This window comes from Pongo pygmaeus, chromosome 3 (genome assembly GCF_028885625.2).
Source record: "Pongo pygmaeus isolate AG05252 chromosome 3, NHGRI_mPonPyg2-v2.0_pri, whole genome shotgun sequence".
NCBI lineage: Eukaryota > Metazoa > Chordata > Mammalia > Primates > Hominidae > Pongo > Pongo pygmaeus.
In genome coordinates, this window is record NC_072376.2 from 35597390 (window position 1) to 35624158 (window position 26769).

The 26769-nt window shown below is 38.3% G+C and overlaps 2 protein-coding genes across 9 annotated transcripts in view; one reads left to right on the forward strand and one right to left on the reverse strand.

The window, feature by feature from the left end:
* Window positions 1-3916, reverse strand: part of ARAP2 (ArfGAP with RhoGAP domain, ankyrin repeat and PH domain 2) — a 247505-nt gene extending 243589 nt beyond the window's left edge. For 2 of the 8 annotated variants that reach the window (XR_010126032.1, XM_054484488.2), the window contains exon 1: window positions 2652-2997. The gene's annotated coding sequence lies outside the window, so the exon portion shown is untranslated. Of the gene's footprint in view, window positions 1-2651; window positions 2998-3030 lie in introns of those variants that run through there. The other 6 variants (XM_054484483.2, XM_054484487.2, XM_054484485.2 and 3 more) reach the window with 4 other exon arrangements.
* Window positions 1-26769, forward strand: part of LOC129034524 (taperin-like) — a 34221-nt gene that overhangs the window by 1364 nt on the left and 6088 nt on the right. The window contains exons 2-5 of the mRNA XM_054484055.1: window positions 3052-3254; window positions 3337-3874; window positions 4268-4402; window positions 7561-7685. Coding sequence (XP_054340030.1) covers window positions 3052-3254; window positions 3337-3874; window positions 4268-4299 — 773 coding nt within the window. The 3' untranslated portion in view covers window positions 4300-4402; window positions 7561-7685. The remainder of the gene's footprint in view (window positions 1-3051; window positions 3255-3336; window positions 3875-4267; window positions 4403-7560; window positions 7686-26769) is intronic.

A 26769-nucleotide genomic window follows, 5' to 3' on the forward strand; every position in this document is an offset into this window, starting at 1 on the left:
CTTGATAATCTCCTTAGCTTCTGTAAGTCTTTTGTCTTTCAAGCTGTCCATCCAGATTTTAAGTTAATTCACTAAGATTTGAGAATTTTTAAAAATTCTAATGGAGAGAGATCCCTAAGGCGAAGCCATAATTCTTGGGATATCAGAGAATAATTTATTCTTCTAGAGTTCCTACAAAAGCAGAATTTTAAAACTTTTGTATAAATGTATACTCCACCATTTCTCTGAATGTAAGTCATATTTTTAGACAAACAACCAGATGTTTCAGAACAGCCTACTGTGTTTTCTCTCTTTGCATTTATAAATAGTACTCTGACCTCTTTTCCAACTGAGTTTGAGGGTTTATTCCTATTGGTTTAGCAACTGTCAAAGTTTTTTTTTTCTTATAAAAAGAGGGCATTTCTTATAAAAAGGTCTCCTACCTTACTGGACCATTTTTTAACATGTATTCATTCAATATATATTAAGCAACACTACTCGCTCCAAGATAAGAGAGGGAGATATTTGGAGTTCAAGACAACAGCATCTGCTATCTCATTTGACAACAGTGCTAAGGGCTACAAAGAAAGTGAAGATACAGTCTTCCCTCCAAGAGTTTACAATCTAAAAAGGTAGATTAGACATGACTATAAGAAAAGGTAAATGGAACGTATATGAACAATCAGTTCATTATTACTCAGTAAGTGCCAATAAAGAATACCAAAGACACCACAAAAAAAACTTTTTGCAAAGAATTTGATATATTCCGAAAAAGCACTTAAATTGTAATGGTGAGAAAAATCCAATTTTATGACCTTAATTTCCACATGGTTTTATATTTTAGTATTGTTTTAAATACATAGAGAAGTGGCCCCATCATCCTTCATGAGTTCTCAGGAACTCTAAAAAATCTCAGATCAGCCACCTAAACCACTACTTCAACCGAAATCAGGCCTCCTTTGTTTTCTCTGCAGCATGGGTAAATAAGTAAGCTTGTGCTGAACAGAAACTGAAACAAAATTTCACAGGACAACTTTCTAACTAGAAAGGATCACGTGAGGAGAATACCATTGAGTACTGTTTCATTTAAAGAAGAAACAAGTGAGCAAAATGGTTTAACTACCATTATATATTTAATGTGGCCAATACTTAGAAGTAATAACTAAAATGATAAATTACAAGGTCCAGAACTTTGCAGAAAAGACTAAGACAGCGTCTCATAGCCTCTAATCTCACATCCACCATATGTGGTCAAAGCTAAGACATATTTCCCAGATTATTAAGAAGTTCTCTACCTAATTAATATTTCATCAATAATTCCCAAAATTCTTACAATGTAGCATGTGCAAAGATTGTATCCAAGAAATGTGTCAATAAATAAATGAGGGCAGGTGGAAATGTGTGCTATAAGAAAACTATTAAAGCAATGACTATTATTAATACTTAGCATTTTTATAGTCACTTTCAGCAAACTTTCTCACAGTTGCAGGGAGGTGGGTTAGAAAGTAACAAAACGAAACAACAAAAAAAAAACCTTCTCATATATCATGAAGTCTATAACCCAGAATCCTACGTAGACTTTAAAAACTTCACAGTTTCAATGCGTTAATGTTAAAGTTCTTAAGAAAACTGTAACTCATTATAATCTGAGTTCTATACTTATCCACAGTATCCAAGAATAGTTGGATCTGGTAAGTATTATTGCATATCCATGAGCCTTACACTGCAAGGAGCTTGCAGTGATATTAGAAAAACAAGAATTTGTTTTTAAATGTACCATCAGCTTCTCCTTTTACAGACAAGCCACATAAAATCTGACAGGTTTACAGACGAAGGAAAAAATACAAACACAAGCACACCCATATAAATAAGTTTTAACAAGCTCTCTCACTTACCCTCTAGGTACATTTTAATTCAAATAAATCTTTGAGTACTGACAAATCTATATAAAACCTTCTTCGTGTTAGGAACCACCTTAAATGTGTATGTGTTAAATATGTTTAGAAAGAAGCCAGGAAGATATTTGCACTTAACCCTAGCCTAGTTCCATGACCCACTTTTTTTTCTTCTTTAAACGTTGTTGGACAAAGAATGTCATGAGTATTTTCTCTCAATATTTCTCCTGTAAGTGTATGGAAGTCATAAATAAGAGTTAAAATAAAAAGAGTTTAAAGGTATTTCTCTTTTTTTCCTTAAAAAAAAGTTAGCTTCCTTTGTATCTTCCAATTATTAGGCAAAGTTCCACGAGCCTGTGGGGGTGTAGAGTGCTTAAGTGCAGAGAAATCAATACTGAGCTTGTAAGTACAATACTATTATGGGTAATAACAATGACATCCTATTAAATGTACTTTTAAAAATAGCTTATTTTCAATACACTTCTTGTTTTTTTTTTAAACCGAAGGCTGTATTCTACTGAGCAGCCTACTTCAAGGACAAGCTTAAAAAAAAAAAAAAAAAAAAAAAAAAAAAAATTTGCTATCAGGATACCTACTTACAACAGCCTAAGATGTCATTGTTCCACACAAATTAGCTTATTTTCTTGTGTTTTCCTCTAATTATCAAAGGCTATATAATCCACGAACCCTTTCCCCAAATCAAAATAACTCCAGATCACCTCAAGGTAGGAGAAGTGTTTAAGAAAACAAGCCATAATTAGATAAAATAAAACTTACTTTATTAAATAGGATGGACACCACTTCTCCCAAGAGAACTGTCTCCAAAAGTAAACAAGAAAGATCAATCTGGTAAACTCACATCATACAGGTTCCCGTGTAAGGTATCGGGTTCAGGCAGGTGGAGGCCAAATGATCGTAATTAAAGTTAATTAACAGGCCAGTCGTCTTAACGTGGTTAACAAGCAGGGTGCGGGGCAGCACAGACACCAGGGCAAAGTCATGATCTCTACCGAGTAAATAACTTGGTGCCTGAAACTCACTACAGCTTCTTCTTATTTGGAGGTGGGGGAGAGGAATGGAGGGAGTGTCTAGCTGTCTATCCGGATCGTCACCCTCCCGGGTCAAATCCCAGAAGTGGAGTTCTTGGATCACTTACCGGCTTCTGGTTTCCTTTCAGACGCCCACACGCGGGAGCTAAATCCAAGGGGCGGACACCAGAGCCGAGCACTTTGCGCTGAGGAAATTTACCCGGTGAAGTATCGAAAAGCCCTAGCCCCTCCAGACAGGGTCCTCCCACCCCGGCGTGGGCCATCCCGGCCCAGCCCTCCCGAGGCCCCGGGTACTCGCCTTACGCGCGGGTCGCGGAGTTCGAAAAGCGAGGTGAGGCGGCCTGGGAAGCCCAGCGCCGGCGTCTCTCCCAGCCTTGGGCGCTCGGTCCTCGCCCCTCTGCCCGAGGCGCCAGGCCTCCTCCTTCCTGGTCCCCGCCGGCTGTCGGCAGCCGCCTCTGCTGCCTGGCGGCGGCCGCGCGGGCGGCGCTGTTAGTGGGGCCGGCGCTGTTAGTGGGGCCGGCGTGTCGCGGCCGCCGCACCTGGAGGCGGAGAGCGCGGGGAGCGCGGGCCGCGGACCCGCGCTCAGCTCCGGAAACGCCGAGCCCGGCGCCCGCGCCTTGCTCAGGTGCTCCCGCGCCTCGCCTCGGCCGCCGCTTCCCCTCCGCCCGCGGGGGCGGGGAGCAGCCTACCCGCGCGGGGGAAGCCGGAGCTCAACGGCGGGGGCGGCCCAGCCGGCCGCCCTGGTTCCGCAGCATAGTTGGGTGACTGACTCAGACCGCCGCGACTTGGCCGCGCCTGGCACCCTCGCCACCTGGCGCACCTCGGCCCCGAGGCGTCAGACCCCGCTGGGGAAGCTGCGGGGGCGCGCCCTGGAGTCCAGAGCGACAAGGGCATTTACCCACCTTCCCGGGACGGAGATGCCCGGGACCTTGTGTTGGCTCCTCCTGGCCAGTGGGTTTGTCTGTGCGCACTCATGGGGGGTTGAATGTCAAATGGGCGGAACCTCGCCACGACTGATTATTAGTATTACTCTTCCAAGTATTTAAAGTGTTAGCTCAGCGTTTCCCAAACTGAAGACTCATCTAGGGCACTATTTTCCCCAGGCTGCTTCTATGTAAATTGGCTGCTTCTATGTAAATTTGCTCCTTCTTGCACCTGTGGCGGTTAGATCCCAGAGGGGCATTTCCCCTTTGAGTTGGACTCTGACAAAGGCAGCGAAGGAAAATAGGGGATCCCAAAGAACCCTTGTGGACCTCCAAATATCTAAGCGTCCGTAGAATCCAGTTGTTTGCAAGTGAGTTCACAGACCAACTACTTTTTTTTTTTTTTTTTTTTTTGAGACAGGGTCTCACTTTGTCACCCAGGCTGGAGTGTAGTGGGGCAATCTCAGCTCATTGCGCCTCCGCCTCTGGGTCCAAGCTATCCTCCCACGTCAGCCTCCCAAGTAGCTGGGATTACAGGCGCGCACCATCAGCCAAGGTAATTTTTTTTTTGTATTTTTGGTATAGACGGGGTTTCGCCTTGTTGCCCAGGCTGGTCTCAAACTCCTAACCTCAAGTGATCCACCTGCCTTGGCCTCCCAAAGTGCTGGGATTACAGGCGTGAGACACTGCCCCCTACCAGCTGTTTTTTTTTTTTTTTTTTTAAATAAACATCTCCCACAGACTACCTGACATTCTCTTCGTTAAAAGGTGAAATGTATTTATCTTTCCCCTGTTCCTGTTGATGGAAGTGAAGCAATTAAGGAAAGTGCAGACCTTATTATGAAAATGAGATAATTGGTGAAGTGTGGAAAGAGATTCTTCAGTCATCACCTTCACCCACACTAACTACCTGCCCAAAAGCATCGTCTTTCCCTGGGGAGACTCTGAAGCAGTTCTGTCTTACTAGAGATACCAAATATCCAGTTCCTTTTGAACTTAATACCTCATAGCCGACCTCATTTCCACCAGGAAAGTTTTATTGACATTTTCCAAACCACGGGAACTTTTTCTTTGGATTCCTACAGCCTTTATAGGAGGAATTTTATTTATGTGGCTCTTTTCTGGCTTCATTCTGGGTATGTGTGTGTTTCTTTTGTTCTTTTTCCCTTTTCGCTCTCCAAATTCTCACATACTTCTCATTTATTTTTTTATCTCTCTCTTTTTTGTTTTTGTTTTTGCTTTCGACTGAGTCCCGCTGTGTCGCCCAGGCTGGAGCGTGGAGTGCAGTGGCGCGATCTCAGCTCACTGCAGCCTCCGCCTCCTGGGTTGAAGCCATTCTCCTGCCTCAGCCTCCTGAGTAGCTGGGATTACAGGCATGCACCCCCACGCCTAGCTAATTTTCGTGTTTTTAGTAGAGGCAGGGTTTCACCATGTTGGCGAGGGTGGTCTGAAACTCATGGCCTCAAGTGATTCGCCTGCGTTGGCCTCCGGCAGTGCTGAGATTACAGGCATGAGCCACCATGCCTGGCTCTATTTTTATCATTGTAAGCCATCTTCGGTCCTTCTCTAAACAAGGTGGGTTATAAATAAAAATTATTAGGTCAGTTATCTTATGTGTGGGAGGTTCAAGCATTGCTTTGTCCTCAAGTTACTTCGCTTGGTAGATTTTATAAACTAATTGAGAAATTGTCTCTCTCCCTCTTCGCAAAAATATCTTAGTTCTTTGATTATTATTTAGTTATTTATTCTTTAAAAATTATTAATCACTGTTTGGCATCTTGAAAATACAGTGGTTAGCAAATATAATGCTATCTCTGGATTTAGTGTTTTCTAAGAGGAAATAAAGATAAATGCTACAAGGTACAACAATGACTTCATAATAGCCCTGGGAAATAAAGAAGAACAATGCTCACTTATTGAATGTATACGTTAGTTATAAGGATGTATTCTGGTTTAATGAATCTTAATATATGGAGGAATATAAAAATGTCTGAGGAAATATGGCAAAAGCTACCTTTCATTAATTGATCGATAGTCACCAGACTGTAGTCAAATACCTAATATATATGCTGTGTATACACAACATGTGTGAGTTAAAATTCTTTTTTCAATTTTATAAATATAGGTTTAATTGAAACTTAAAGAGGTTAAGTAGTAAATAGTGAATACATTGAACACATTTAGGCTATATTCTTATGGTATAAATTTTTTATTTCGCAACCTTCACAGTGAGGTATTCAGAGAGCAAAGTACACAGGGAAATTAGCTTTGCAAGGATTAAGGTATGGGCCAGGCACAGTGGCTCACGCCTGTAATCCCAGCACTTTGGGAGGCAGAGGAGGGCAGATAACCTGAGGTTTGGAGTTCGAGACCAGCCTGGCCAACATGGCGAAACCCCATCTCTACTAAAAATACAAAGAAATTAGCTGCGCATGGTGGTGCGTGCCTGTAATCCCAGCTGCTCAGGAGACTGAGGCAGGAGAATCGCTTGAACCTGGGAGGTGGAGGTTGCAGTGAGCCGAGATCGCACCTTTGCATTCCAGACTCCAGCCTGGGGGACAAGACCGAAACTCCATCTCAAAAAAAAAAGGTATGAAAGTCTGTTTACTCTCAAGACCATTGGAACAAATATTCCCAGTAATTTTCATCTAGGCTGGAATGATTCCACAATGACCAGCTCCTGCACATTTTCCCCAGATTTTTAGTAAAAAAGCAGGTAAAGATGTGTCTATGCCTATCTGTGTATTTACTATTGTGATCTCTTTTTCCCGAATGCACTCTACTTGTCGAGGAGACAATTTGAGAGAGTGAAAATCTTCCTCCTCTCCTCCTCCTCACTCTCTTCTCTCCTCTCACCCTCCTTTTCCTCCTTCTACTTTTTCTTACAACATGATGGCTAATACCCATTGAGCACTGTGTGCCAATTGCTGTTCCAGGCATTTTACTTACAAGGGCTCATTTAAGTATTTCAGCAGTTTCTTGGAGAGACGTTATCTCCTTGATAAGAAAACTTAAGAGACAGAAAAATTGACTGCTTTACACAAATCAAACAATTAGGACTGTATGGGAGGGAGAATTCCAACCCAGTCTTCTCCAGGATCTATTCTGCACCGTATTGTGTCTTGGAGAAAGTAGAAGGCTTGGAAAAGCAGTCAATCTGCATTCAAGATGGAACCAGTATAGGTTGCGGCATTTTTTTGAGCAAATTCATTAACTTACCTGAGCCTCAGTTTCCCCATATGTAAACTGAGAATAATAATACCTGTGAGAATTTAATATGATTATATATCTACAGCACCTAAAAAAATAGTAACCCCTCAATGCATTTAGTTTTAGTTTATTTTCTCAAATTACTCTTCAAGATTTGATTCAAATCCTACCTCCTTCTCAAGACTTTCCAAATCTCTGATACTCGGAATTATTTACACAACAGAATTTAGAATAATCTTTCCTTTTTTTTTCTAAAAGAAAATCCAGTATTGCTTTTGCCAAAGATGAAAATTAGGTATATAGATAAAATAAGCAAATGTCTACTTATTTAATTCATCAATTTAGATATCTATAGAAGTAAAATTATATTTTAAAATATACTGTTATTTCCACTTATATTTTATGAAATATTTTGATTCACATTTTCAAATTTTAACATTCAATGACTTCATCACTATGGGCTAATTTTTTCTTTTTTCTTTTTTTTTTTTTTTTTTTTCTGAGACATAGTCTCATCACTGTGTCACCCAGGCTGGAATGTAGTAGTGAAATCTCAGCTCTCTGCAACCTTCACCTCCCGGATTCAAGTGATTCTCCTGCCTCAGCTTCCTGAGTAGCTGGGATTACAGGTATGCACTGCCATGCCCGGCTAATTTTGTGTTTTTAGTAGAGACGGGGTTTCTCCATGTTGACCAAGCTGGTCTCAAACCCCTGGCCTCAAATGATTTGCCCACCTCGACCTCCCAAAGTGCTGGATTACAGACATGAGCCACCGAGCCTGGCCACTACAGGCATATTTCTGATATATTTTTTTTCTTGCTTTTCTGTATACCATCTCAGCCCTATCCTTCAGCCCTGCTCCCAGGGATCCACTCCCCAGTAAAGTGTTCACTTATAGGTTTTTACCTCAGGCTGTATTTTCTGGGGGAACTTTGGCTAAGACATTTTTCTTCACCTCCTCTTATATTTATTTGTTCAGTAGCTTATTCTCTGCTTTAGATACAAGCTTTCTTTTTAGCCTGGAAAAAGGTAAATTCTTTTTTAAAGTTTTAATTGACAAATAAAAATGTATATACTTACCATGGACAACATATTTTGAGTATGTTTACATTGTAGAATGGCTAAAACTAGATAGTTAACATATGCTCTACCTTGCATTCTTTTTTTTTTGTGGTAAGAAAACTTAAAATCTACTTTCTCAGGGATTTTTAAGAATACAGTACATTGTTATTAACTTTAATCACAATATTGTGTGCTAGATCTCTTGAACTTATTTCTTTTATCTAACCGAAATTTTGTATCCTTTTGCCAGTATCACCCCAACTCCCCCCTTTCCCAGCCTGGTAAGTACCATTCCACTCTCCTATAAATTCAACTTTTTTAGATTACATGTGTAAGTGAGATAACATGATATTTATCTTTCTGTGCTTTATTTCACTTAACATAATTCCCACTAGGTTCATTTACATTGTCACAAATGATATGATTTTCCTCTTTTTTAAGGCTGAATAGTATTCTGTTGTGTATACATGCCACATTTTTTTTTAATCCATTGATTCACTGATAGACACAAGTTGATTCCATATCTTAGATATTGCGACCCGTGCAGCAGTAAACATGGGAGTGCAGATACCTCTTCGACCTCAGGAGTTTAGTAGTTTGCCATTCAGATTAATGCACAATAATGGGAGGAAATATAGAAATAATAAATAAATTATGACACATATATTTTTGTACCAGGCATTGTGACACATTATTAGCTTTGTAAATTCTCTCAACAGGGTTAGGAGGTAAGTAATATCAGTATCTCCCTTTTAGCCAATGATGAAACTGAAAGGTTATCCAAGAACTCACGAGCAGTAAATAAGGTAATCAGGTGTTGAGATAATGTGAATTCAAAGTACATGCATTAAGTATTATGCTGTGATGCCTCATAGAAGGCTTTTTAACATTTTGATGATAAGGACCTTTTGTTCTGAGGCACTATTTACTTGGGAGAAATGATGTACCTTATATTTAGGAATTTATAATACTCTCTCCTGATTCTCCTACTGCTCTTTTTTTTTTTTTTAAATCTCTATTGAGTACTCTTGTCAGTCAGTCTTGCATTATGCATACTTGGAATACTTTATTTATTTATTTATTTTTATTATTATTTCATTTTATTTTTTGAGACAGAGTTTTGCTCTTGTCGTCCAGGCTAGAGTATAGTGGTGTGATCTCAGCTCACTGAAACCTCTGCCTCCCGGGTTCAAGTGATTCTCCTGCCTCAGCCTCCCCAGTAGTTGGGATTACAGGTGCCTGCCACCATGCACAGCCAATTTTTGTATTTTTAATAGAGATGGGGTTTCACCATGTAAGCCAGGCTGGTCTCGAACTCCTGACCTCAAGTGATTCTCCTGCCTCGACCTCCCAAAGTGTTAGGATTACAGGTGTGAGCCACTGTGCCCGGCCTGGAATATTTTTATTACTATTTGTATTCCCTGAAGTACCCAACCTAGAGCTTTAGGTAAATGTTTGTTTTTATCAAGTTTGAAATATTTGTATTCATTATGTTGACTGCTTTCAGTTCTTTGTTACAAGCTATGAGTTACTTTGAAAGTTTTATTCATTCTTTCTCGAGGCAAGAGAGCAGTTTAGTGGATGGCACTGCAGGTTACCCTAGACAAAGGAGCAGTGAAAAATATTCAGTCAATTCAGTCATTGACCAAAAATTGATGGTATTGTGGAAATAATTTATTTTAAACATAAGGTTTTAAAAAACCATTTTAAAGTTTAAAGAAAAGTAAAAAATTTTCCTGTAAAATTAATATTTCAGAAACTCATTTAAGCACTATAGATGAGAGTATTTCATTAATACTAATATGCATATTTTTACACTTCTTCTGAAAGAGGAATTCATCTTAAAATGAATTACTGTTGGCCAGGTGGCAGTCACAACATAATTGTCACTGCCTACACGCTCCTGAACTTGATCATAAGTGTTTTATATTGTCATCACTTTATTTGAGTTACTTGCATGACAGTACTGCATATGTTGAGTTCATGATTCAAAATATCTTCAAAAAATTGCACTGGGTTTCTGCAGAAAGACAAGGAAATAGAGCAGTGTGATTTTGTGTGATATTTGATAAAAATCCATGTCTAAAAAAACTCAAAGAACATTTTTGTAGATATACAGTATATAAAAATTCTAAGTATTTATTTTAATATTAAATTTTAAATTTGTTGACATCCAGTAGTTTCTGCCACTGCTAACATAAAAATCTAGTTTTATTTTTCTATGGAAAAAATGTTTCCTAAGAAAAATCATTGCATGGGAGAAAATATTTGCAAATTATGCATCTGACAAAGGTCTCATATCCAGAATGGAATTTAAGCAATTCAAGAAGCAAAAAACAAGTAACACCATTAAAAAGTGAGCAGAGGGCATGAGTAGACATTTCTTAAATCGAGACATACAAGTGGCCAACAAAAATATGAAAAAAAAATGCTCAACATCACTAATCATCAAAAATGAAATACAAATGAAAACCAGAAATGTAAATGAAAACCATAAGATACCACCTCACACCAGTCAGAGTGGCTATTATTATTAAAATGTCAAAAAATAAATGATGTTGGTGAGGCTGCAGAGAAAAGGGAATGGTTATACACTGTTGGTGGGAGTGTAAACTCGTTCAGCCACTGTGAAGAGGAGTTTGGAAATTTCTCAAAGAACTAAGTTGAGCTACCATTCAAACCACCAATCCCTTTAATGGGTATATACCCAAAGGAAAATACATCATTCTACCAAAAACATGCACGTGCTCATATATTCATCTCATTACTATTCACAATAGTGCAGACGTGGAATCAACTTAGATGCCCATCAAGGGTGGATAGATAAAGAAAATGTGGTACATATACAACATAGAATACTACTCAGCAATAAAAAAGAACAAAATGATGTCTTTTGCAGCAACATGGATACAGATAGGGGCCATTACCCTAAATGAATTAACTCAGAAACAGAAAACCAAATATTGCATGTTTTCACAAGTGGAAGCTAAGCATTGGATACCTGTGGACATAAAGATGACAGCAGTAGTCACTGGAGACTTCTAGATGGAGAGAAAGGAGTAGCGGGGTAAGGGCTACAAAACGACCTATTGGGTACTATGCTGACCACTTGGTGATGGAATCATTCACACCCCAAGCCTCAGAGTCAAGTAACAAACCTGTGTATATACCACTTGAGTCTGAAAGAAAAGTTGAATTGTAAAGAAAAAGAAAAGAAAAAATATTACTAAGAGAAATGAAAGAAAACCTAACTTTTGCCCAATGGATTTATAGACAGAATACATTCACTGTATATAAATTCATTGCTTCCACTTTAATGTGTCAGTTCTTCTCATGTACGTCTGTAGTTGAGTTTACTAAACACATGAAAAAATGGATTTATTTGTGCTGTGGCTTGAAAATACCGTGTAGTTCCATTTTTTCCTTTTTGTGAAAAATGCTACACTTAAAATAGATAATTAGCTTTAAAAGCTCTTCTGACATCAAGAAAAAAATGGAAGAGGGATTTGGAGAAGCAAAAGATAGGTAGAAATGCAAAAGCAACAGCTAGAAATAGATTTCTTATAAAGCACTGAAATTCAGCTGTTAAAACTTATTTGAAAAGCACAGAATAATATCAATGTAAAAAGTAAGTGAAATACACTAAAAGTATTAATAAAACCTCAGACCACAAGACAACTGTTCTCAAAGCAGAGGTCACAAACTAACTGCCTGTGAGTAGCATGAAGGCAAAAAGTTCACAGTATGATTCAGACCACAGAAATTTTTTAGTTTTCAAAATGTGTATTTTTATTTTAAAATAGGAATTTTAGCTTCTCTTGAAAAAAAAATCAGACGGCCTGATAGTACTGCATTCACACTTGCCAAAGCAAGTCTAAATGGATTGGAGGCTGGGTGGGGTGGCTCATGCCTGTAATCTCAGCACTTTGGGAGGCCGAGGCTGGTGGATCACCTGAGGTCAGGAGTTCGAGAACAGCCTGACCAACATGGTGAAACCCCATCTCTACTAAAAATACACATTAGCTGGGTATGGTAGTGCATGCCTGTAATCCCAGCTACTTGGGAGGCTGAGGCAGGAGAATCGCTTGAAGCCAGGTGGCAGTCCAAGCCTTGCAGTGAGCCAAGATTGTGCCATTGCACTCCAGCCTGGGCAATAGAGTGAGACTCCATCTCAAAAAAAAAAAAAAATGGATTGGAAAACTGACTGCCCTTTTTGGGCAGGACATACACTGTTTAGTTTGCTATAGTCCCTCCTCACCCTCTTTCTCTCTGGGGTTATGACTCCAGCGCTGTGGAGGTTGCAACTAGGAGATGTTACCTGAAATTATAATCCATTAAGGACAAACAGTATGAGCAACCTTTGAGGCAAGCTTATGAATTTCTGAAATGGAAGTCTTACAAATATACAGTCCAGATCAGAATTTAATACCCAACACATTAAGACTGTTTTATCGGCACAAGCAGAAGCAGTATAATCATAATAGGTACCATCTACTGAGTTCTTAAGTCAAATTACATGTCAAACGCCTTACAGCTATTATTCAACTAATTTTTATAGATATTTTGTGATGAACCACAAAGATACAGTGGTAAGCAAAGTAGATCTACTTCACTCTCATTTTAGAGCTTACAGTATGATTGCAGAGCGAATATTACCCAAATAATCACACAAATGTGTATATATGTATATGGGTGTGTATGGCATATACATGTATTATGAATACACACAAATATTACATATCACATACTGTATGTATAGTATACATATATAAATCTATATTACATAGACTCCATAGGATACCTAGGCATGCATACATACATATTTCCATGTGTATACATTTCCATGTATAATTATGTTTCAATCATATGAATATGGTTATATTTGTCTCTAACCTCAAAAACAGTCAGTGCATATGGTTCAAGTTCATAAATTTTAGTTGAGATGGAGGAAATGCTTTTTTGGTCTTTAGTTCAGATGGAGGGAGTTTCTAACCCTCCTAACCTTTTTTGCCTTCTCTGCGTTCCACTCCACACCTTCAGCCTGTGATAGGTCAGTAATTTATTTTTTGGCGTGTTTGGAAGGAGGCACTGGCCCGATGATGCCTTCTCCTTCATCCCCTCTTTCTTTTTGTGTGGGCTGCCCTCAGAAAGCCAGAATTCTGTGTTGCTCTTCCAAGCTATAAGACCTATGGGAAGTTTGGATGTAACCATAGCTTCCAGAGCCTGACATGCCTAAAATTAATAAAAGAAGTATTGAATTACTCTTCTGCCTGATTCTTGTCTGTCTGTCCATTCATTTCAAACCAGGTACCACAAACATTTGTGGTAAATATTTAAAACAACATTCTATGCTACAGAAAAATAAGGAGAAGGGATGATTTTTGATTGGTAAATCTGAAAAGTCCTTTTAAAGCAAGTGACATTTAAACTGAGATGTGAAGGCTGGGTGGGAGGGAGCTATGTGTGCTGTGAGGAGGAGGGCGGAGATGTGTTCTAGGCAAAGAAGATAATTTGTGAAATCTTGGAGGCAGCAAAAAGCAAGAACTTCGGAAGAACTGACAAAAAAAAAGCTTTCAGCTAGGTAGTGAATAGAGTAGACAAGATGAAGTTGGATGTACAGGTAGCTACATCATGTAGGGCCTTAGAGGCCATGTTCAGGGGTGGAGATTTTATCTAAAGGACAATAGAAAGTCATTGAGTGGATTTAAGAGGGGAGAATGTAATTCACTTTATTTCCTTACATTATATAATCTTCAAAATAACCTTTAATGAAAGATACTGTTATTATGCCCATATTTCAGCTGAACACATGCAGATGCAGGGAGATTAAATTTCAAACGCATTACTAGATAGCTCATATATGATTTCAGGGCCATCTTTTCACCCACTCTACCATAGTGGCATACCATGTGTGCAAAGAAGTCCACAATCTAATCTATAGAATTGTCATGGCATATGAGCATTTATAGACCATAACATACAGATAATACATAGGAATAATTAATCTTTTTGAGGTCTTCATAAAATTATTTTGTATTTATAATTCAATACTTCTGGGTTTAGAGAAATAAAAAAGACATCCAGTGAATTTATCCTTCCATTTTCTACAGTCGAATTCTAAGCAATTAGGGAAGATTTAATTTGTTTGAATGTGAGATGCCCCTTTTGTTTTATGTAAACAAATTCAATAATTATCCCCAAACCAAGTAACTAAAAATAGATTGGAGGAAGGGGAACAGAGAATAAGAATGTGTCAGCACTTCATGAAAAGTTTTTGGTAGATTGGACAGTAAAGATGCTAACCTAATTACTTTCCCTGTAGCTAGTTCCAGAAATTGACACATGATTTAAAAAGACATTAATCATTGACTTAACGTACAGTGTGTACATCAGTTACTAGTAACTTGTATGCCAGTGAAATCTGTTGTTCTTACTTTAGAAAGCAAAAATCCATATATCCTGTTTTTCTATCAGAAAAGGTAGTGTTCTCAGTTTCTCTGAAACACTTTTTTAGAAAAGGTATCTACCATTTGATCATTTTTCTATGTGTGAAATATGACATACCATCTCAGTTATGCTGAACAGCAGGTGCACAGAGCTTCAAAGGCCTAACTCGCAGGTTTGCATTTCCTTCACTCCACAAGGCTTCTGTGGCATCCTGTGTCATGTTTTGTGTTCTTTCCTGTGGAAACTCTCATACCCACATTACTTCAATCTAGTTTAGCAATCAGAAAACATGGTGCCTGCCCAGTAGATTTTGCAAACATTTTAAGGAAACTGTGGTAGTCATGCTTGATTGAACTGTTCTTTCTTTCACTTGTAAAGGAACTACTGCTCATGCCTTCATTCAGCCATGAATGCTTGGCTTTTTCAAAACAGTTTCTAGGACACTAGAAAGAGGAGATTTTTGTTTTTCATTCATCTCCAAAAAAACCCAAAATGAAACAGCACTGGAAGTACTCCTTTTATGCTCTCGGTGAAGACAGTTTTTACAGAGCAATTTTTTTTTTATAAAAGAAAGCAACTTAATTTATTAGATTATCTTTATAATCTACAGAGCAAACTTCTAAATAAAAAGCAAAACATTTGAATAATTATTAGATGGGTAAATGTTTTATTGAGACAGCAGAATTGAACAGGGAACAACGAAATATAAAGAACTGAAGTTTTTCTTTTATTGTCCCTTCCAAACTGTGCTTCTGAACTTACACTTCTCCTGCCCCCAAGTGAAATATAGGGTGGGCCTCCTAGGTCTTCTCATCTGTGTCAATGACAAGAAAATTTATGTCATAAAAGTGTCTGGTCTAATCTAGTATGCAAGACTATCTCTAGTATAGTTCATTCATTATAAAGCCTACTGTGCTCAGTCACCACCCCTCTCTTACAAGCCTGCTTTAAATCTGAAAGCCTGTCTTGCCTGTTTCGGTGTGGTGAGTGAAATGGAGAAGGCTAAACTTTTTCTTCCCACATGCTCACTTCCTGGCTTGTTTGCTAGCTGCTGCATCTGGCCCCTCAAGGGTAAAGTCAAGGGGAAAAGGAGATTGAGAGGAAGGGCAGTCTGTGAATTGGTGAGTGCAATTGTAATTTTCTGGCTCTTACTTTCTCTTTTCTACTTCATCCCCCACCCACCGGCCAACCACTGCTAGAGTCTGGAGTCCTCCAGCTGCTCCTGAGATTCTGGGAATACTTCCTCTCTAGCAGCAGCTTTTAACATCCCTCTTGGGTCCCTTTTTGGTGCATTAAGTTTCTTTTATAAATTATGTGTCCCCAGAGGCCTACCGCAATCTTCTCTCATAGTCCCTACAGCCTCTAGTAAAGTTCAAGATACACTGCTGGCATTTGCCTCTGATGTGTGAATTGATGTCCTACCTTCTTCAGTGCTGAACCTCAAACTTGCTTTGCACACTATATCTGACATAAACTAAGAATAAGAGATAAGAGCCTTTGGCCAAGTATATCATTCAGGAGACTGGAGTTAGAAAAAAACAAGCCACTACATCAACAAGGCTGGAGTTTTTTATTATTAAAGGAGTGTGTGCATGCATGTATGTGTGGGTGGTCATATTTATTAAATACTACCCGTATGCAAGCCCAGTACATAAATAACTGTTTATTATTAATAATAAAAACTAATGCTAATTTATAACTCATACTAGGGTTATATTTTTTATTTTATTATACACATACACACACACACACACATATATATGTTTTTTTTTTTTTTTTTTTTTGAGATGGAGTCTCGCTCTGTAGCCAGGCTGGAGTGCAGTGGTGTGATCTTGGCTCACTGCAACCACCACCTCCCGAGTTCAAGTGATTCTTCTGCCTCAGCCTCCCACGTAGCTGGGACTACAGGCGCATGCCACCATGTCCAGCTAATTTTTTTTGTAATTTTAGTAGACACGGGGTTTCACCATATTGGCCAGGCTGGTCTCGATCTCTTGACCTTGTGATCCACCCGCCTCAGCCTCTCAAAGTGCTGGGATTACAGGCATGAGCCACTGCACCCGGCCAGTTTATATTTTTAAAATACTATCCGTATTCAAGCCCAGTACATAATCTCTTTTTTATTATGAATAATAACTAATGATAATACTAATTAATAACTATTACTAGGGGTTATATTTATTAAATACTACCCATATTCAAGCCCAGTACATAAACTATCTTTTTCAATCCTCACAGCAACTCCATGAATTAGATTCTATTACTAGCCTCATTTTATAAATGAGGGTATTTAGGATGTTTAAGAGTTAACTTGCTTAAGGTCACCTACTTTGTAAATAGTAGAGCTGGAACTCAAGTTTAGTATCACTGTCAGATGCATAGCTTAGCTCACTGTAATTACTGTATCAGACCAACTCCCTATGGGACTGGAGTTTATTAGTTTAAATAGTGACTGGAGCTAGACTATTAAAATGGCTTCTTGCATCCATAGCCAAAAGTTAGCCCAGATAACAGACTTCAACAACAGCTTTCATCTGTGCTATTGATAGAAATCTTTCACTGAGTGTGGTGTGTCCTGGGTAGAGGCCTTCACATGATGATAATTTTCTTACTAAACAATGTGAAACAATAACAAGAGCCAAGTCTTCAAAGTATTCCATCCACTCCCTCACATATCTTCTCATGTATCAATAATATAGCCAATAATTACTGATTCGAATTTCTTTTGACAAATTTGTAATTTAGTTATGATTTCTCAGAATCTAGCTATGCATTCTGAATTCTAATTTCCAGTTAGGTTCCTTGTGGCATCATTGAGCATTGAAAATAATTTTATGACTCATAACAGCTCATGAGAAAATAAATGGGTTCAGTCAGTAACATTACCAGGCAGGTCATCCGCAAGCCACAATAATATCATGGAGAATTCAAAGCAAATGGATTTGCTTACTAGGCAAGATAGCCTGTCAAAGCCTTGAAAAAATTAAGGCTCTTGGCTATTAGGCCTACAGGGACCTCAGTTGCAAGGTTCAATGAGGGCAAAAGCCAGAACTGGGACTGAGGGCAGAACCTTGCAATAGTGATTATTTTAATGCATAGTGTCTAAGGGGGTTTAAGGAGCAAGAAATAGATCCAAGAAAACATCTGACTAATGGTTAATCTGTTGGGACAGTTATGTCAGCAGAAACCCATGAGGCTTTCCAATGACCTTCCTTAAGCCAATCAAACAATAAGCATTTCCAAACTATGGTTTTCTGTTAGGTGTATGTAGTGCTTTATAAAAATGAGAGCTACTTGATCATGTAATCCTAGAAAATCCTTCAATCATTACTCTCTTCTGGAGATCTATGGTTTACCTTTACCATGTTAAAGTCTTCAAGGGATTCCTGCTGGCAAGAAAGCTGTTTAATCTTGTTTAGTTTAGCATTTCCCAAATGTATATGATCAGGAAACCATCTTTTTGTACAATGCGTTTAGTTTACTGAACCACATTTTGGAAAAAAAAAAATGGTCCAATGTAATTAGGGAATCTCATAGCCAATAGGTAGCACTCACAGAAGATTATTGAATATTACTTCTTGCAACAAAGCTATTGAAAATTTTCTGGTGGGCGTGAATTAAAAGTAAATGATCATTAAAATGTTACCAGCAGGCAGATATTCTAGATGTCTGTTCAAGGTCCATAGACTTCAAGCTAGAAATAGGGCTAACAAGCTCATTTGAGAATTATAGAGCCCCTACGATATGGGCCTCTGTAGGTCAATCCAACTCTTCACAGAAATGAAATGAGAAAGTCCCTAAGGATAAATCTAAAACATTTACTTAAAAATTAAATGTGAATGCAATCTACTCACAGCCAATTATCAGTTAAGATCATAAAGCTCTATCCTATGGAAAAATTTAACCTAGAAAATTTGTTAGTGGATGGTAACAAATGTCAATAAAAGTCCTAAAAGATATCACTGTAAGTATCCTTAGGACACGCAGTCTTGAAAAACATAACTTACAAAGAAACTTTTGAAATGGTTATTTCCCAAAAATACATCTGTATAACTGAACGGGTTGAAATACTGCTTTAATAATACTACCTCCTATTTGGGAAGGCTTATTTTGTGTCAAGTATAGAGGCATGCACTTAAGTGGATTAACTATCTTAACCCTTATAGCAACCCCACATTTTCTTCATTTTTAAAAAATTATTTTGTTTATTATGCCTGAAACTCAGCTTTTTCTTAATTCTTTTTTTTTTTTTTTTTTTTTTTTTTTTTTTTTTTTTTTTTGAGACAGGGTCTCACCGTGTTTCCCAGGCTGAAGTGCAGTGTTGTGATATCAGTTCATTGCAACTTCTGTCTTGTGAGCTCAAGCAATCCTCTTGCCTCAGCCTCTCGAGTAGCTGGGACTGACTACAGGCATGAACCACCACACCTGACTAATTTTTTTGTATTTTTGTTGAAAAGACGGTTTCACCATGTTGTATGGGTTAGTGTCAAACTCCTGAACTCAAGCTATCCACCCACCTAGGCCTTCCAAAGTGTTGGGATTACAGGTGTCAGCTACTGTGCCCAGCTGCAACCCACATTTTATAGAAGGGATAGGAACCTGAGGCTAAGAGACTTTAAGTAATTTGCTCAAAATCAAAAGGGGAGTAAGTAGTTAGGCCAGAATTAACCATTCTATTTAATAGTCCAGTGTAGGATATTTATGTATATGAGTTTTATAAGTTAACAAAATTGTTTGGATGCAGCAACAAAGGACAATACAACAGTCACCTAAATAAGAAGTTTATTCTCTCTTAGTTCATGTAAGTAGTCTAGGACTAGATCCAGCTCTTTCTATCTCTTAGGGACTGACTATATTCCTCACAATTCAAAGTTGGAGTTCTTATACCCAATGTTATGATATTAGATATAGGAAAGTGATTAGGTCATGAGAATAGAGCCCTCATGAATGAGATTAGTGCCCTTATAGAAGAGACCCCAGAGAACTATTGGGCCCTCTTTCTTCCATGTGAGGATACAAGGTGAAATCAGCAGTCTGCAGGGAGGAAGAGAGCCCTCACCAATACCCAACCATGCTGGCATCCTGATTCTAGACTTCCAGCCTCCAGAACTGTGAGACATAAATTTCTGTCATTTAAGCCACCCAGTCTATAGTACTTTGTTTTAGCAGCCTGACAACATAGCCAACCAGCCAGCCTCTCCGCCAGCCTAACATCCATGTTCTCAGCCAGCCTTCTAGCCAGCCTCTGGATCTGCCAGCCATCCAGACAGACTTTCAGCCAGCCATCCATCCTCTCAGGCTGCCTCCAAGTCAGCCTCTCGGCCTATCTGCCAGAAAGCCTCTAAGCCAGCCAACTTGGTGGCCACCACCAAGCCAGCCTCTTTGCCAGCCTCACATCTAGTCCCTTGGCCAACCTCCCAGACATCTTCTTAGCCAGCTAGCCATCCTGCTTCTCTGCCTGCCTCCCAGCCAAACTTTTGGCCTGCTGGCAATCCAGTCTGTCAGCCAGCCGTGCAGCCTCTCAGCCTGCCTTCCTGCCAGCCTCTTGCCTGCTGGACAGACTCTAAACCAGCCAACTTGCCAGCCAGCCACCAAGCCTATCAACATGCAGCATATATCCTATGGCCAAATATGTCTGCTCTAGTTCTTACCATTACATCCCCTTTTCAGTTGGTGGGAAGGAAAGAAGAAAGGACACAGTATACACTTTTTGTCCATTACATTTACCCATATTCTATAGACTAGATCTTAATCAAATGGCCACATCCAACTTCAAAGGAGGCAGAAAAATGAAATCCTTATTCTGGGCATTCATGTGCTTTGTTAAATTCCAGGGTTCTGTTACTAAGAGAATAAAAGAAGGATATCTTATTTGGGGATTATATATATGTGTGTATATATATATATATATGTATATACATACACACATAGAGTCCCAACTGGCAGTTTTTGTCATAGAATCATCCACTTCTAGGCTAAACATGAATGTTCTATCAAATATTTTGATTTAGCTTTGAAGTAGTTAATACTAGGCAATCCTTACCGCTAGAAATTGAATAGCAAGGCTTTTTGCCTGGGATGGCACGAAGCTTGGGTCAATACAAAATTATTTGTTAACAAGAATAGGAGAGTGTTGATTTTTCTGTGATCATGATGGAAAGTGCATCCAACTTCTTCAAAAGTAATATAAAGTCATTGGAAACTAGTTGCTGTTCCATCTAGAGATAACAAATACCTCCTATATTGCTGTGGTGCTATTAAGATGTAGACTGTGGTTACTAGGGCCTGTGGGGGACCAGGAGGAGGGAGAGCATCAGGATAAATAGCTAATCCATGGGGGACTTAATACCTAGGTGATGGGTTGATAGGTACAGCAAACCACCATGGCCCATGTTTACCTATGTAACAAACCTGCACATCCTGCACATGTAAACCGGAACTCAAAATTAACTTAAATTAAATTTAAAAAAATTTGTTATGTTGGAAAGAGAAAAAATAAAATGCAGAAAACAAGCAAAAAAATTTTAACTGTGGATTGTGTTAAAGCCTGAAAGATCTACACTGAGCCCATGCAGATGAGTCCGTGAATAATACATGTCTGCAAGGGTCAAGGAGTAGTCATGATCACTATTGACAATCAATGGATTAATAGATTAAATGAATCATAAATAAGAAAATATAAATAATATGCTATTCACTAATTAACTTAAAACAGTCACATTGTAGGCAATAAAGAACAGTTATTCTAACTAAAAATATAAATGCACATGTGAAAACCATCTGTCTATCTATGAGATTGTCTATAACATTAACTTGGACTACATGGGAGAGAAAAATCAACATAACAGCAACCCATTCCAAAGTCCATGAATATAGAATACATCAAAAACATTCTATAGACATTTCCATTAAAAGTCATTTTCTTTTGAAGATACATATACAAAAATAACTACGGAACAACAAAAAAAATTATTGAAAATATTGTAATACTAAAAGCAAATGGCTCAATGTTGAAGACTAATGTTTTCCCACATTTTGCTTACTTTAACTAATAAACACTAACTTACAGGGAATTTACCACTTTAAGAAAAATGAGTCAATTAAAAAGAGCCCCTTTATATGGCTTCGACTTATATAGAGTTCTAATTTCATTTTCTGTATTTTCATCTCTCTTTATTTTTTTTACCTTGTCAAATATTTTTCCATGCATTCACTTTGGGAGGAGCACTGTGAATAACTACAGCTCTCTTGTTTAGTACTAGAGAGCTTTTAAATCCCTTTGTATGTAATTTTCATTTACTTCCTACATTAGTAACTTTCGTTTACTTACTAATGCTTATTAATACAAAGTACAATGTCTTAGAATGTCTGAAGGTCAATGTTTCTGAATTTTCTCCTGTTTTGTAAAATCCAGAAGTTCTGATTTATAATATTTTTAACTGACAAGCATTCTCCTGCGTTCTGGAGCCTTCAAGAAGCACTGAATGTAATTAACAAGTTCACTGGACCCACCAATACCATTTCAAAAAAGTGTAGGTTTATATTTCTTAGGAGGTCATGTAAACACAATGATACTCTTTAACAAATAAATAGAAAATGTATTCTTTTCTAAATGTTATAAAACCTTGGATTTTTAGACAGAATTTTAATACAGAAATTTTTATGCAGAATCCTAAGCGTTATGGGCTACATGAGTATATTTTATATTTGTAGTGATGGTCTCAGCTTGAAACTTAGATATTTTCATTTTTGGACATAGATAAATCTGAGCACATCTGGAGAATCAATTCTAGTGGTTTTGAAAATATTTTTGTATTAGAAGACTCCTTTGTTCAGCCGGGCCCAGTGGCTCAGGCCTGTAATCCCAGCACTTTGGGAGGCTGAGGCAGGTGGATCATCTGAGGTCAGGAGTTCAAGACCAGCCTGTCCAACATGGTGAAACCCTGTCTCTTTTTTAAAAAATACAAAAATTAGCCGAGAGTGGTGGCAGGCACCTGTAATTCCAGCTACTCGGAAGGCTGAGGTAGGAGAATTGCTCGAACCCAGGAGGTGGAAGTTGCAGTGAGCTGAGATAACGCCATTGCACTCCAACCAGGGTGACAGAGCAAGACTCTGTCTCAAAAAAAAAACAAGAAAAGAAAAGAAAAGGAAAAAAGAAGACTCCTTTGTCCAAATAAAATCTTCAGAGGAAATGAAAATAAAATAAAACAGATGAAACGGATACAGATCTGGTTGAAGTAGAGCAGGGGTGGGGTGGGATCTCTTAAATTACATAATAATATTGAATAACTTAATTAAGCACCTTGAAGATACATTTTACAGGCAATTTTAGACACAGTAGAAATTATTTAATATTAGTAGCTTGACTGATAATCCCTGTTTTTATTTTCTGCTTTCTAGGATGCAAAAATCACAAGGCTCAAACAGGTACATTTGTAGGTGCTCATGCTCTTTTAATTTTTTAACAAAATTTTGGCTCTGCATATCACACATTGTGAAAGTATGAATTATTACATTGAGAAACTACAAATGAGGTATTTCATATTACAAGTGAGGTATTTTAATTTTGGTAACTTCTGGTCAAATTTCATTCTTGCATTTGGTATTTGAAACAAATGAATTCTGCTTGCTTTAATCCAAAATAGAGGATATTGGACTCTGAATCCAAACTGCATAGATCTTAATCCCTGGGCTAGGCCTAAATTGCTGATTCCTTCAACAGATGATTATTACACTGGTGCTATATCAGTCAAGGTTCAGGCAGAGGAGGAAAGTCCCTATGTGTTCTAGGAAAAAGGACTCATTATAGGAATTAGATTTTATACAATGGTGGAAGGAACTAGAAGGTGTGGGAGGATGAGTTAAAGGATCAGAAGAGAAATTAGCGAGGAGCTAATCTGAGAAGCCAAGTATATTCAGTTGCTAAATTTGAGCCACAAAGGGGAGCCCATAGGGAGTGCTCCCTGCAGAGACCAACTCTACAACTCTAGGGGTCCACAGCCAAATGTCTGGAAGTATGTCTTGAGGCCAGCATTGATCTTTAGGGCCAATAGGCTGGAGGAAGACCTAGTAGCAGAGCAGAGAATGAAGGCACACTGGAACCTACTGAGCACCACTAATCTATCCATTACCTCCTCAGACTGCAAAACAGCTTTCACAGACTATTGTCTGCTGTGTCACTTCCAATTTGCAAATCTTTTGCAAGCTTTTCTGTTCGCTAACTCTATATTGGTAAGGGACTATATAGGTGAGGGGATTCTGGGAAATGTAGTTCTTAGTTTTACCAAGATAATGTAATAGTGTATCATAGCCTGTTCGTGTGAGAAAATGAACTAAGTAATCTGTAAAATGGGAATCATAACAGGGTATTTGAGAAGATGAAATAACATAATGCATGAAAAGCTTTTAACATTGTCACCTACTGAATATTCAAAAAATGATTTTAATTATTATGTATTAAACAAATAGACAAAAGTGGGAAGTAATATGATTAACTTGCTCAAAGTGCATTAAAGCAGTAATATGCATATTGCTGTGGCTCCCACAAGAATGTGCATCTTGGACCCCTGACTGCTGAGAGGGTAACTAACCAAAGGCTCTAGCTGCTAAGCTCTGGAACTCATTGCCTCAGTTGCTTTAGGACCACAGTTTCTCCTTGGCTCTCAGCCAATGTCTGGGTGTGGCAGTGACACCAAGGCAAGTGTGTTGCTGGGAAACCCAGAAGTCCTTTGTGAGTAGAGATTTTTGGCTTGAGACCTCCCAGATGGCTATGTTGATCTTTCCTTAAAACCGCAGGGCTGCAGGGCCCATCTAAAATGATTCCACCCAAAGCAACTTCCTTCCTTGCTTCCTTCCTTCTTTCCTTTATTCCTTCCTTTCCTCTTTTTCTTTTCTAACCAAGGTCAGACCAAGCCTTTCCCAGCTCCCACCCCTTTTCTCTCTCTGGCAGTTCCCTTAATAAATGTCTGACATGTTTAATCTGGTACAGCTATTTGCTTCTTGGATGACATGGATGAACACAACTGCGAAAGAAAAATGTTAGCATAGTAAGAAAATAAGGTCTAGAACCAAAGAGGGCAAAAAGGAAAGTTAATAAACAAATAATTAATTTAGAAAAATTGACCTCTATAATTTGATTAGACCAACAAAACTGCCTGGGTGCTAATTCTAGACCTTTTTTTCACCACATAGAGTTTCAAGATAAGAGTTTCTTTATATAGAGTTTACACTCATAGTTCACATACCCTTCCTTCCCTAACAGAAGCCAGGCTATGTCTGGAAAGTTCTGTACTTAGAATGGGAAAATCCAGTTGTCCTGAGACCACACGGATGAACATCCATGGAAATTTTTCTGTTCCATGCCTATGTTCTCACTCACTTCCACTAGTCTTTTGTCTAAAGTGAAGTTATCTCTGAAAGAGTATCCGAGAAAATACACCAACCTTTTCCAAGTTCCAGGAAATCCGAGTAGGTGAAGATACACTTCACCTCACTGTATATAATGCAACATTGATTGGACTGACACTTATTCTGGCCCAAAGCATAGTTGATCTAATATTTGAATAAGACTATAAAGGATCAGCTCATCTTCATTTCTTCCATTGCTTTATCTTCTATTTCAGCTTCCATTGAGATGATCAAGAATATGCCAAGTTAGTACTCTATTGCCTAAAAGAAAATTAGTTCCCAGGAAGACAGTTTAATGTTCAAATGCTTTCACTGGATTCAATATAAGAACCAGGAAGAAATTTTGATACTTTTTCAAAGCCTCTTTTGGAGACCTTGTTCATTATATTAATAATCCTTTACATAAAGATCTAGATGCTAAAATCATCTGTAATTCAGTACCTGATACCTCTCGGATGGCTAGGTTTATCACTCCTTAAAACTGCAGGGTCCATCTAAAATGCTTCCATTCAAATTTCCTTCCTCCCTCCCTCCCTCCCTCCCTTCCTTCCTTCCTTCCATTCTTCCTTCCTTCCCTTTCCTTCATTTCTTCCTTCCCTCTTTTTATTCTTCAACCAAGTTCAAACCAAGCCTTTCCCAGCTACCTCCCCTTTTCTCTCCCTGGCAGAAATGTTTTATACCTCCTTTCATCTAAAACTGGGACTAAGACTTTATTCTGCCATTGCCTTGATGGCCAGGAAACTCGTGTGAAGGTCAATGCTTAAGAACGATGTTTCCTCTTTCCTAGTAATTCTTTTTCTCTTTTCCCTGTATAATTTTTTATTTTTAAAACTTTATTAGTAGTACTTACATTGTGAGTTTATTTTAGGCAAGCTTAAATAGTTGGATTTTTTAGAGGGGATGGAAATAAGTAGGCTATAAAATTTTAAATAAATTGTACGTGTACATATATATCAAGGTTTACTATGCCCAAACCATGATTAAAAATCACTGAAGAAGTTTTAGAAATAAACAGACCAGGTGCTGTGGCTCAAGAATGTAATCTCAGGATTTTAAGAGGCTAAGGCAGGTGGATCACTTGAGCCTAGGAATTTGAGGCAGCAGTGGACTATGATTGTGTCACTGCACTCCAGCCAGGGCAACAAAGCAAGACCCTCATCTCTAAAAAAAGAACAAAAAAGGAAAGAATACTGAAGGGAGTTGTGAAAAATTTAATAGTTTCAATTCAAGCAAGCATGTGAATTTACATCTCATAGCTTTTTATTTAAAGGAATGGATCTTTTTGTTTAACCTGTGTCAGGTAGTAGCACTGGAACACGAAGCTGATTGGTTACAGATCTGGTTCTGTAGTATCATGAGAGCCAGCTAGCTCTTCCCTCGGTATCTCCATTCATAAAGTATGAGGGTTGGACGAGGAAGACCTAAGGGATCATTTCTAGCTCTGGAATTGTATGATTTCTTCTGAGTTTAAACTTACTCTACTTCAATATTTAAACATCTAATTATCACAGGAGAGCACGTTCAAGAATGACAATAAGAGGTGACTATGCAAGAGGAAGTTTCCTAACTCTTTTCTCTTTACAAAGACACGCTGAGGACATGGACTGTAATGAAGCATTTCCTTTCAAATTAGATTTGAATATTACATCAGATAATGAAGCTTTTGAAGTTCTAAGAACTCAAAATTCCATTCAGTGGTCTGATGTCATGAAAATGGATCCTTAACCAGTCAAAAGAGCTAATTCATTTTGGGAAAAAAAAAAAAAATGAAACAAAACCATCTACAATTTCTTAGTC